The sequence below is a fragment of the Vanessa atalanta genome, chromosome 1, assembly GCF_905147765.1.
Source record: "Vanessa atalanta chromosome 1, ilVanAtal1.2, whole genome shotgun sequence".
Classification (NCBI taxonomy): Eukaryota; Metazoa; Arthropoda; class Insecta; order Lepidoptera; family Nymphalidae; genus Vanessa; species Vanessa atalanta.
The window spans coordinates 7375240-7389183 of NC_061871.1; the positions used below are offsets into that span (position 1 = coordinate 7375240).

At 33.5% G+C, this 13944-nt stretch overlaps 1 protein-coding gene across 5 annotated transcripts in view; it reads right to left on the reverse strand.

Moving 5' to 3' along the window:
* Nucleotides 1–13944, reverse strand: part of LOC125065481 (protein grainyhead) — a 93835-nt gene that overhangs the window by 26103 nt on the left and 53788 nt on the right. For 4 of the 5 annotated variants that reach the window (XM_047673478.1, XM_047673223.1, XM_047673152.1 and 1 more), the window contains exons 3-6: nt 13116–13319; nt 3984–4146; nt 3194–3610; nt 52–209 (exon numbers count right to left, since the gene is read on the reverse strand). In XM_047673478.1, the coding sequence (XP_047529434.1) occupies nt 52–209; nt 3194–3610; nt 3984–4146; nt 13116–13306 (929 nt within the window). In that variant the 5' untranslated portion in view covers nt 13307–13319. The remainder of the gene's footprint in view (nt 1–51; nt 210–3193; nt 3611–3983; nt 4147–13115; nt 13320–13944) is intronic. The other variant, XM_047673396.1, reaches the window with a different exon arrangement.

The following is a 13944-nucleotide window of genomic DNA, read 5'->3' on the forward strand; positions in this document are numbered from 1 at the left end:
TATGATAATTTACATTAATAAGAACAATAATTACTAAAAGAAATTACTTACAACTTAGCGATTTGGATCTTGTCAGCGTCATTTTGCCGACCGAAGTCGTGCCAGGGGCGCGTGCGGGGCGGTTGCGCGGGAGAGTGGTGCGCTGCGGGGGTGCCACGGCCGTCTTCTCCCACGCCGGGCTGCTGGCAGATTACCGTGTACTCGAACGACTGTATGGACCACAAAAAAGTCAAATATACAAACTTATACAAACATATAAATCTTATCTCTATTCATTTTTTTACTTATTTACATAAATAATATTATTAAAATTGGAAAAATATAATACACAAATAGATAAAATCATCTATAAAAGAACGAGCTCATTTTGGATTTTAGCGTCGATGAACTAATTAACATACAGAATTTAACACATTAGCTTTAACATATTCGCATATAACAAAGGAAATTATAAATTGCAAATTCTTTTGGTTTTCTATATATATCTTATAAATTATTTAACATAAAATTAAAATTGAATGGTAACTTCGTTGATAATCAAAGAAAAAAAGAACCAAAACGTCAGACAATAATTTGAAATTCAATGAGGACTCTACTAGACAGATTGTTTTCGTTTTCAGATAAATTATTTGTGTGATGATGAAAATAATTACTTATTAAGGACTTTGACAATCGGACTCTAAATATCAAATATGTACTATTAATAATAGTTTCATTTTTATATGTACATACTCATAAAGATAACAAACATACTACTACCAAGCCAACATTTAACTATTAAGCCTTTAATGTAGATGTTAGAAACTGTAATATATAATACCTACTGGATATAGTAATTATAACATGAAAGAACTATATATTTGATTGGTGCTAAAGCTACTTAGCTCAAGATAATAATAAAAAATTTGTGTTACGAATTTATAATAAACTGATTTTATTAAAACAGGTGATCATTCATTATTCGATCATTATTCAAATAAACAGTTTAGTTTAGCCATTTTCGTTATTTGTTAGATTATTATTAATAATTTTAATACCGACAAATTGTTATTCATTTAACTTTTAAGATGTTTTGTAAGAGGTATATATCTACTGAATTTTGATAATTTTGTAATAATCAATCATTATTTAACAAGATTTTGTTTTATAAAAAATATACGTAAAAATAATTTAATTACTTAACTAATACATATCAATGTAGATCATTTAGAATAAGTCGTTCTTTTGATTGTTCGAGGTCACCGCTGCTACACGTGTATTCGAACTTAGCATAAATATTACAGTATTCTTTAATGTAGATATCTACGTTCCGCAAAAACTTAGGAAGCGAAACGATCAAAGTTACATTTTTAATCATTACGTATTATGTCCGTAACTTTAATATCAATTCTTGTATGTATAATTAATTATGTAGAAAATAAATAAACACAAAAAAGTTACGCTTATGCGATTACAATGAATGCTCAATCACCTGTGATGTTCGGTATATGTGAATATGTTCGTTTGTTTTACAGATCTTAATGAATGAACTGATACGCAGTTGTGTTTTATTGTTTTGCCTATCTTTTTTATTTATTCGTACAATAACTCGTTGCGGCCGTAACGTAACTCATTTAGCAATTGGCGATTGGTGTATTAGCTATTAACGTTCTAATCACTTCGTCTTGTTAGATTTTTTTTAATGTTAATTTTAAATAGATTTTCCAAAATTGTTGGCGATACCTAAATTTGCCACATTTTCGCACAAACTTTTCATGTCTGCATATGTTATAAAACGAAAATATTAGTAAGTACATATCATACGTATATAAATTCATTTATTCTGAATAGAAATAAAAATTATAACGAAATAAGAAAACCTTATTTATTTCACGATTAAATGTAAACGAAGTTGCGGAAAACATATTATGTAGGTATTAGAACTGTTATTTTGATGAATGTGATACCTGCTAAAGTGTTGTCATAAGAATTTTATAGTTTTATACAACATAAATAAAACTATAAATTGCCTTTAATATATGTAAATTGTTTTAGCAGATTTAATAAAAGACGCTTAATTTAAAGTTTACAGACGTTTTGATTAGATTTATAATAATAATAGGTATATTCTAACAAGACCGTTGCTATCCAATTACACAGTTCTCTTAGATATTTTCTATGTTTGTGTGCAGTACAATACAGATAAAATAATTAGATTGACACAGTGGCCAGCTCGTGAGCGCCACACCTAGGAATGACAAGTCCTTCAAACGCACTTAGTTCTGAGACTGATTATACAGTAGGAGTCATGTCAATTTGTTATTTGAATTATTCTAACTTATAAATTTTAAGACAAAACACAAGCTGTTCCTAGTCATGTCGTCTGACGTTGCGTCACGACCGTTGTTTCCAAGTAATAGCAATTAATAAAGATAAGTTCATTTATTATTGTACAATCTCCTTTTAAAACACTTTACTAAATAATCGTTATAGAGACCTAGTACACATTAGCAGATTAGTTTTATGAACTTGATACATTAATGCAATTTACCGAATCTAATTAGGTATATAAATGCTAGTTTAATTGCTTGTTATTAGTTACCCCTAATTATTTAATTTAAATTAAATCAGTTTTATTTACGTAAATGTTTGAAATATAGGTTTTAACGTTACTCAATATTTATTTTTGGTTTAATCCATATCTAATAATGAAAGTATGAGTGTACATTGCATTTAATTTTATTATTAATATATTATGAATAATATAATAAAACTATCTTAAAACTCTGTAATAAATTATACACATCCCTAGTCAGAAGTAGTACAGACAAAACATATTTAGATAATTAAAAGATAAAGAGCGCGGGAGGGCTTCTGTGATAGTATTGGCTTAATTTAAAAGCAAATCAAACATGAGTCCCGAACTGATTTAGGTTCTCTGTTGGTATACATGTTCAGAAGCCTAGATTTATGTTACTGATAGTTCATAAAACATTGTATAATAATCGACAAAACAATGTTCATAACAAGTCCCTATTTATTTCTTATATGAAATGAATATTTTCACATACATGTAATGAATGAGGTGTTCTAATAAGGCTGAATAAATCAAATGTGAAATTAGATACTTTAAAGCAAGTGTGTAGTGTAAAATGTGCGTAAGTATCGAGTGAGAAGCCCGCCAGCCCGCGCCCTTGTCTCTCGTAGAACCGACCTGCTGGACAGTAGTGTGGTCACGAGGTGTGACAGCATCTGCACCGATGCCGCTGTCCGGTGATGGCAGATCCACAGTAAGGCCTGCGGCAGCGATCACGCTCTTGCTATGGTACCGAGGTGCTGAGTATCGGTCACCGAAAGCCGATGCTGATGCCGACTCAGTGTCACTGTAGGGTGGTGCAGCCCTTTGTTGGTAGCCATCGCCGACAAAATACTCTCGATAGTAGGGCTCGCCAGCAAAAGATGCTGTTTGCCGTGGATACTGGTCCCCATAAGGTGTCGGACTGGGCGTGCCTGGAGGCGCAAACATTTGCGCTGCATACATTGCCGCGTCAGGCAAAAGCGAGCCAGCTGAAGAGGCCCGTGACGGTACTGGAGACGGCGATGCTGCTTCGCCAGGCTCGCCGACCGCCACCTGCGGACACACGCGCCTGTTACACGCGTTCTCCCACGACAATTGTCCGCTCCGTAAAGTCGACGCGTACATACCGCGTCAACACAGTCACTGCTTCACGTACACTAGGTTTGTTCGTTTAAAACACAGTCACGATAGAGGTATATTAAATCCCGATCTGTTTATGTGGTCCGATGGTTCACCTAAAACTACATGCACAGGGCGGGCAGCGCTGGCCGGCCGTTTTAGGGCGCGGGCGGGCGCGGTTATTTTGACTCGAGCGAGATGCTCGGCACATCGTACGCTAACTGCGATAAATTATACATGAATAACCGGTAAGGAAAGTGTGTGAGTGCGTGCGCGCGCGGCGGCGGCGTGCGAACGTGTGACGCACCTTGTGTCGCGGCGGCTTGAGCGCGTGCGGCTCGGGCTCGTCGACCACCTTGCGGCTGAGATCCTCGGGCTCGCGCTTCACGAGGCCCGCGTGAAGCAGGCCCGAGAGCTCGCCCAGCTCCGCCCCGTGCGCGCCATTGGCCGCCTTCAGTGCTCCGCCGGCCCTGCGGAGGGGAGACAGGCGTGATTGGCGATAATGCGCGCGCGCCACTATTTCTACGGCCGACCTCGTTGTGCGCGCGCAATATCGCTACACTATCATTTTGCTCTATGTTCTACTACCAACTATATACCAACAAACAAGTAATTTTAAGATGTATACCTATACGATAGCTATTTATATTTTTAATCAGATTGAAATTTATTTCACATTAAATTAAATTATCTATAGCACATATTACAAAACTAGAGATTGTTTGTTTAAACACATATATTATAATAATAATAGAAAATCTGGTCTCCTATATAGGACTTACCCAATTACATTCGATTCATCTGAAATATTATATGTATTTCTTTTCTTTCTGATCTGAGCTAAAATAATTAGGTACCTAAGTACCTATAAAAAACAAAAACCAAAAACGAATTGCATATTGCATATAATATTTAAAACTTTACAGTAATTTTTGTATGAAATAAGTAATGGAGGTTACTTATATATGTATAAAATGACACATAGGACACATCTTGGTATTAATTATCAAAAACATAGGTACTATTATTATGTTGTGTACCTGTAAAATATCAATTATATTTAAGATTAAGTGAGTACTTGATTATTCATAAGCACTACATTGCCTACAAATCTTATGCCATATTTGCAAAAATATGAATTTCAATAAAATACTTCCAATTTTTTAATAAAAGTTTTCCTATCTATAGGTTCTTATTCGATTATGGTCTAACTATCAACGGAAGAATACATATATCTTATGATTAGCATCGTATAGAATAAGGTCCTGATCAGAATTTTTAGGTATTACTAATACGAACAATGAAAATCTATTGAAATACTTTATAATTACATAGACATAGGTTAACTTAACAAAAATATATTTCACATATCTTTCGAAAATAAAAAAACTTTTATTAAAGTCATTTAAAATCAAAATCAAAATATACTTTAGTCTAGTAGGCACTTGCACTTTTGAATTGTAATTTTACAAAACTATGTTATATATTCAGGTATCTATATCCTAAAACAAAATAAAATTAATAAACTAGAGCAAAATTTCACCTTAAAGGGTCGAGTCGTTTCAGTTGTAAAAAATCACCCATATTTAAGGTTACCTTTCAACAGCTAGAAACTAATTTAATTAAATTGTTATTATAATTATTTTGATTTCTTCAAACATAGGTATTTCAAATTCAAGCAAAAGCTTACCAAAGAGTTTGCTTAAGATTACATATACTATTAATCTACTTTAAATAGGTACTCATATCGAAGAGCAACACCCTACAGAATTATAATTAAAACTTTTTAATTTACTTTAACGTAATACATTTTTTAAACGTTTGTTTTTTTTTAATAATTTAATAATAAAACTTTTATATTAAGCTTTTTTAATAACTTTGTTATTAAAGTATTTATAAGATTTCCCTAAATGACCGTGAAGGTAGGTACTTACCCAACACCTTGTCAAACTTAGTATCGAAATACCTACAAATATTCTCCGCGAAATAAGATACCTTCCATCGATTAATGGCCTAATTTTGGCCAATTGATGACTATCAAAACGGTAAAAACATTGCAACATAACACTTCTCAAATAAACAAATAGCAAAACATTTAAAAAACAACATGTTTATCGGCTTAGGGAAAAGGTCCACAGACTGTTTATCCCGAAATCACTTGGTGTTTTTTCTGTTGTTCTGGGTGGACGTTTTATAAAGTTGACCTCTGTCATAAATTCATTAACTTAAATGCGTGTAAGCGACGTGAGTCAGTTTAAAAAGATATAAATATTATTAACAAACTCAAACTCAAATTCCTTTATTCAACATAGAAGCATTATACTTACTTATTGATATTCAAATTAAACACTACTACCATTGCTACCAATACCATTGCTTTAAAACAAAATCGTTTTTTATTTTTCCATAAACACAACACGTCAGTTTTGCTCTCATTGCTTTACTTTTTTACAAAAATTGACACAAAATTCATATATTGTGTTTCCACCATTTTTTTTTAGGTGGACGATTTGTTGTGCCACCTGATGGTGAATGGTCACCACCATCTATAGACATTGACGCTTTAAGAAATATTAACCATTCCTTAGATAGCCAACGTGCCACCAACCTTGTGAGCTATGGTGTTATATCTCTTATGCCATTACAGTTTTTCGTTTAATAAAAAAAAATTAAAATTGTCGCAAGTACATTGCCTTGTCTGATCATTAGTTAGAGGTAGAAAACAATTATAAAATGGCAAGACATTATAGTAAACCTAGGCGTAGTTGGTACCTACTGTAAAACATTATCTTGATGACGGTAAGACTGTTGCTTCTCCGTGTATAAACCCTAATCATTCATTCATTACATTCAAATAATGGAGATATTAACCCTTATATGGCCCACATGGTCGTTTTCGTCCCACTGAAAATGACCTACAAATTACTATTATCATATACTTTAAAGTCTTTAATATAATAATGTATGTTTTTTTTTAAATAACTTGTCTTTATTTATTTGTTTTGTTTTAAATGGGACATTCAACAAATAAAATGTATTTGTTTCTTGAAAAATTATAAAAAATAGTCATTTATGTTCCAAGAAAAGAACTCAATCTAAAAAAATTTAATTAATAAATATTTATAAATCTTTTTTATAGCTACGTCGTTGAGGTATTCTAATCTAAAAAATATCGCCACTCATCCTCTATTTAGTAGGTACATCCTTATAAGCAAACAAATATTTTATGAACTTCGATTTAAATCTGCATACGAAAACCTGGTACAGAAATCTAATCTAACTGATTTGTAATAACAAATATTTCAGCTTATTGCTTATTCAACATAGCATCAATATTTAAATTTATCGCATTTGGATATCAAATTCAAAAATCTGTGGTGGATATACATGACATTAGTGTAAATATACTGAAAAGCTAGCGGAATTATTTCGCCTTAGTTAAAATATCGGGAATCTCGAGCTTTAAGATATTAACAGCACTATATTTTATTATTTATTTGATAATTGAATACGGTTTCGATTTCTGTAAGGTTAATGCAAAGTAATACGCCATCAGACATAAATGTGTGAAAGTAAACAAAACACCTTAGAGGCAGACTCTATGTCTACCTCTAAGGAATAAAAATTAAGAATTCTACTGGATTTTTGAGATAATTAAATTGTAGATCATTCCTAAAACTCTGTGGTATCATTTAAACTATGAGATCTATTGTCTTAACATTAGGTCAACATTTTATTGTTACAGGAATGAAGTAAATAAGACACATTACGTTTATGTGGAGCTTAAAACCATTATATTTGTTACAAATATGTTGATTGATACTGTTAATATTGTTAACACCTTTAAAGACGTATCACTTTGAATGTTACCTTTATCAGTTGTTAATTTTAAGTGTCTAGTGATAAGTTGATGGTGTAACTAGTTCAGTAAATAAATAAAATAAATTAAAATTTATATCACCTATCAACGATTTCTTCATAAATTGGTATTTTTTTGAAAAGTTATCGGTGTGTTCAACGAGTAATGTCCCGGTAATGTACCCACTATTTATAAAAAAGGGTGCTCAAGGAGAAGATTACGAGCTTATTTATCCGGAACAAAACAAACCGGTGTTTACCAAGTTTTTTATAGAATTTAATTTGACATATTTAGGTTTCCTTGCGATATTGTCCTTTACCGCAATGCACGAGATGAATTATAAACACAAGATTAAGCATGTTAACTCATTAGTAGTTGAACGGATTTGAACCCGCGAACGTTGGGTATCCACATTCTTGATCCAGGTCATCTCAACTCTTACTGTAAGTAAAAAATACTTTTAGTAGGTACATATGTCTATGATGCGGACTGACAATGAGTTGTATATATTAATCAGTGCACTCCTACTAAGAATTTTCGTGACACTTATCGCGTTGTCGCAACGTTCTTAATTTAAATTTCAAATTAAGCAATTAATTGTCTCGATTGGGTTTTATCTGTTTTTTAAAAAATAAGTAGCAATCTTGACACAACAACACAATCATCTTAACTTTATAGTTAAGATAAATATTGCTTATCTGTTTAGTTTTATAATAGGAAGACATGGAAAGGTATACTTTAACCAGTAGTTCGTAATTATAAATTTTAAGATTTAATTATCATTAGGAGATATTCGTTATGGCTATTTATATATACCTCGGAGACAGCAACATTAAATTCGTTTGATTTGTTCGAATGTAGTGAACACAGCCACCTCCGCAAGTGGCGCGGGGCGCGGCTTTCGTCGGCCGGTGTCAGTGCGCGCCGATTTATGATAATTGAAGACATGTTTCATTGGCGCTCAGATGTTTATTTTAGATAAGAGCCTCTCATGGCACTATTTCATGCGTCCGAATTGGCCGGGATGCGCGACCTCCCGTGAGCTTCGAGCTGCGTCCGCGTCCGATTGCGATACTCGTATTATTTTTTCAACTCGATTTATAAATGCAATTTTCAAAAGATCGCAATAAATACGAAATTTTAAAACAGATAAGATTTAAGTTCCATGCTACATTATCTTTGTATTGTCCAATAATGTTGTAAAGACATCGTAAGTAAACAATATCACTGAGAATATTTATATTCGCTCCTTGTATATTTCGGCTAGCAAAAATAATTTAACGGTTTGTTATGACATTGAAATTTATGCCAGTAAAATTTTAGACGGCATGCAAATTGAGTTTGCACTAATCCGAGCACGGTGTGCCGGAGGCGAGGTTGAGTAGATATCGTTATTCATGTGTTCTGAGCACAATGACTTGTTTACTTGTCGACATTCTTTGTATGTGCCCAAAGCGCTACGATGAAAAGTACGTTATACTAACAGCTGAGCTGTTTAGAATTCTCATATGAAATAGCTTGTGAAATAGAAAAATATAAGCTTATTACACAACATACTTATATTGGTTGACACTTCTTGATTCAATGGCGGATATTAACAATTAATATTACAGTGACTTTCTCTTTTACAACTTTATATTATAATTGCATTTTGGTTCTAGGAAAGTAAATAACATTACCAGATTTATTCCTGTTATAAAATCTTAACATATAATTTAATTTAATTAGTCATTCAAAGTATAAACAGATGTCTAAAAATACGTTAAATATATCAAATTTACTTTCTCAAGCATCTATAATCTGATATTGGTGTCATGCTGCCTCGAATTAGCATAACACTGTCAGTAATAGTGATAAAAACGAACTCCATTCTTAGAATCCGAGCCAGGTTTCGCATGCAGATATAAATTTGAATTAATACACATTTCAAATGTACCTACTCGTATATCACTGGCATGCAATCGGTTCTATAATTATTTGCAATGTTTACTTAACACCCTTTCACACATGACGAGACATCCACAATGAAAAGCTTAGAGGGTAAGCTACCCTTGTTGAAATGATACCACGGATCAAGAAATTATCAAACTTCTTCATAACTTATGTTAACTAAATAAGTGTAAAAGTTTACGTTTATAAATTGTTTTTTTTTTTATTCAAATAAATTGAGGTTAATGGACACTGACGCAAGGCAATAAAAATAATTTTCTTAATAATTTATAAACAACATTACTTGTTGATAGTTGTCTTATACAGTTATATTAAAGACTTAAGTACTAGGTACTACTCGTGAGCGTTATAGGTTAAATGTCTGAATACTTAATTAAAGCTAACATTAGTTAAAGCATATACCAAGTCTGTTATCGGAGATAGATAAAATCTGAAATAAATAATTATTTCTTATTCTATGGAATCATGAGATGGGCAATAAAACTTGGGTTCGCTATCACGATTAAAATCAGAGGCGACGACAGTTTATACATCGTTTGACGAATAGATTAAAATCTATCGGAGCATTAAAGCGAGATGAAGAAGGCGCATGCAGCGGATGTGAGAAACGTTACTCCATTCTATTTGAATATATCATTCTACCAAATGTAGGTTTATTGCTACTTTTCTCACGGAACTAATACATTATCAAAAACTTTAATTGAAAACGATTTCGCCATTTGTCTCAGCCATTAAATGTTAAACGTCTGATTGCATACATCGTCTATAACAAATAGCTAATAAGTTATCAGATCGCTTTAAGCCGCATGTCGTCGTCATATACATACCTAGGCATGTGGTTATAATATTTTAAGCCACAGCTGTAGGTAACAATTCGCAACGGATACTATAACGGCATTAATTGTAATTTAACTTGTCGTCATTTGAATAGGATACGTGCGTAGATAAAGACTGGTCAAGAAGAATGGTCAAGCCCCGTTTTCGTATTTCGCTATACGATGGGCGATAGCGAAGTCTGTCAGGGACATAACGATGTTTCTGTCTTTTCATGCATTATTTTTATAAGAGGGTCGGATGTATACTGGGGAAATGAATAGTATTAACTGTTGTGGCATTAACAATGCAGATATATCTTCAAGAGGAAACCGGTTTTACTCCTAAATGGGTCACACGGTTCCTTTCTCGAGTTTTTGCTAAGCAACCGCTACCATGTAGAGTTAGTTACCAAGGATTTTGCTCGTATCATCGTAACATGCAAAAATATTAGAACATAAAATATTCATATTAAAATAAATCATATGTTTAGTTTTTCTGTTTGTCATAATTGAATGTCAGAGTAGCTAATGCACTACATTAAAACAAGTTATTCTTATAAAGGGAGTTGGCGTTGTCTGCTGATTACAATCATTTTAAGTATACCTAATTGTGTAACAAATCAAAACGTACCAAATACAAATAAATAAAGCTTTTTATGAAATAATGGTAATTAAATGCGGAGGTTGTTTAGTTGCATATATAACAAATAAAGTAAAATGTTATACCGTTACTTGTTAGCTTGGACAGTGACAGGGTCGCGAGGTCGAGGCCCTCCCGGAGCCATCCTAGCGCGTTTCTATGCTAATCTTAGTGTTAGCATTAGAGAGACGCCGACAACTATTAATGGTTATAGCCAACGATTTCACTCAATACGCCTATAATTTCCGTGGTCTCTCGTCCTGACTATACATACATAGGTGGCGAGTTGTGTTCGCGCTCCACGCAATGCGTTTACGAAACATGTCTACGCCTACGAATTGGAAGTAACATAATATACAAACCAAACTAGTTAATTTCTACATCTATCGTGCATTCAATTCAAATATTATGAGCGATTTAGACAACAAATACAGCGTACCGAAACTGACGATGCTATGGCACTGAACTATATATCGGATTAGCATACAAACGCGAGCGGCGACACTGCGCTCACGGATGGGTGCGGGCGAGTTGGAGCATTCGTTATAATTTTGAATGTATGAATGAGAAATAGCAGCGCACGTCGCAGTGGGTGCGTGGGACGCGTGCCGACAATGCGCTCAGACAAGTCCTGGGCGTCCTTGTCAATGTGAGCCGCTTCCAGCCACATCCGTCTATTGTCATTATTTGTGTTTGTGCACTCCCGTAAACATTGACAAGGATGATAAGCCAAAACCTCTCAAGCGCCCGATTGCAGAGCAATTGCATACATATTATAATTTAATCAATCAATGTAGGTAAATTATACCGAATTAAAATATGATAAGCTCTTTTTATTTAAATGAGGAATAGTGATAACGTATTCTGTTATAAAATTAAATGTCAGATAATAAAGCGTTGGCGTTCTTTTATGCTGATGTTTTTTTACTCAGATCTGTCGTAAAACACCAAGGCCTGATATAATTAAGCGTATCTACCTAACGTCAAAGTTATAAACCAATGAATATATGTATTTTACATTTTTGTGAATTAAAATCTATGTTTGTACAATATAATATGTTTTTTTTTTTATAAAAGAATACTTAAGTAGTATAGAGTGTGAAGTTAATATTATGTATTCTTTACAGAAATAATGTGACACGGCGTTTGCTCATTTTTGTGCCATTACACAAAGGATGCTGTTAACAACCTCTTTTAAAGAGCGAGCATAATTTGATCGGGGTCGCATTTCTATGGGAATACCGGTGAATGCGACAACTATCAACTCTTTTTCACAGAGAAAAGGAGATAAACGTTAAGAATTTAATTTCGTTTTTTACAAGAAAATTGAATTATATCTGAAATTATAAAAACACATTAAATCTATGTTTTTTTTATTTATTTATTTATTATAAAATGAATTGTTATCCAGTACCTAACTAACCATACAATTAAAATAAATTAAAAATACATACTTATTCACTCAACCGATAATTCAAACGAAAACATAAGTTTTAAGCTTTTCTATAAAAAGTCGAGATGTTTTTGATCAAAACGCAAAAAATATGCTAATTTTAATATGATATATACAGACGTAGATGTAGGGGAAAAGATGTTCATCGCAGTAGCGAACTCTTATTTCGATAATCCCGCCATACGTATTCAAATGAGCGCCTATGATTTATTGAGTGGAACATTAACATTTTTATTATTTGTTATTCTTACACCTTTCTTTGGGGCGGAAGCCACGCGGCTTCTGTCTCTGGGTACTCGGCCGTGAGACTCGGCAACATTGCACCCCGTCTGAAACTGTACTCGTAAAAAAATAAAAGATCGAATATTATCATAGTTTACATATAAATTTTACGCGAATTCATTTCGTATTCACTGTGCTTCGATATTCGTCGATTATAATGATAATTGCCTCTATACACGAACATCGACGTAATATACGGCCGTGAGAATCGATGATTGATTTTCCGGAATCGACTTCGGTTCAGACGAAGATCATAAACATTTAATATTGATTTTTCGACTTTGATATAATTATGTTTTCCGCATTGAAATAACATTTATAAAATTAGTCATTTTTTCGATTTTGTTTATTAAATAGTTACCCACTACGCCAGATGTCGAATTGTCAATACAATAATATCAGATACATTAAGTGATATGATTTGACATGATTTTACTTACGACCAGACTTCCTTATGAAGATTGAGGTGCGTCTCTTGCGCTAGTGGAGGCAGCTTGTAGTATTCAGTGACGAGGGGCTGAGGTTGTGAGTCATCTGCTACGCCGAGAACCGCAGAAGTAGCAGCACTCAGTGGATGTTCGGCTCCCCCAGTGTAATAAGCGCGCCAAGATTCACCGCTAACTTCCATCATTTCCTTGCGTCTCCTATGAACAAAAGATATATTATGATTAATTATATTTATATGCATTAAAAACATAATTGCACTTAAATGTATGAAGATATCTATCGAGCTTTACAAATGTCTTTAAGCATTTGTTAATAATTTATAAATATTCAAATTTTGCAATAGCGTTAAACATATCTCAAACATTTGTGTTATTTGATGTATGTAGTATGAGTCAATTAAGTTTAATAAAACTTGTAATGTGCAAACCTAAGTCAACTATTGACGTCACACATGAAACGACAGACCAATTTTCATTGAGTGTGTCGTATCAATGAAGTAAACGTAAAATACTGGTATCCCAAGCCTGTAGTTTTACAACTGGATCGACTACATCTGACGAACCAGTTATTAGGCGTGACCATTTTGGTACGGATACTGACCTTTGATGGTATACATCAGCGGGCGTCATCGCATAATACAACGATATAATACGTACGCTAATTGTTGCACACAATCGTGAGTCAGCGACCCGGGTGTCCGGTTCAAACGAGCTTATTATCAGAAAGCGGACTGGCTCAACAACCTCTCGATCTAACGAAGATCCTAATTGGGAAATTCGCGATCTTTCAGTGACTATTTGAATGGATGGCCATACGTCACAC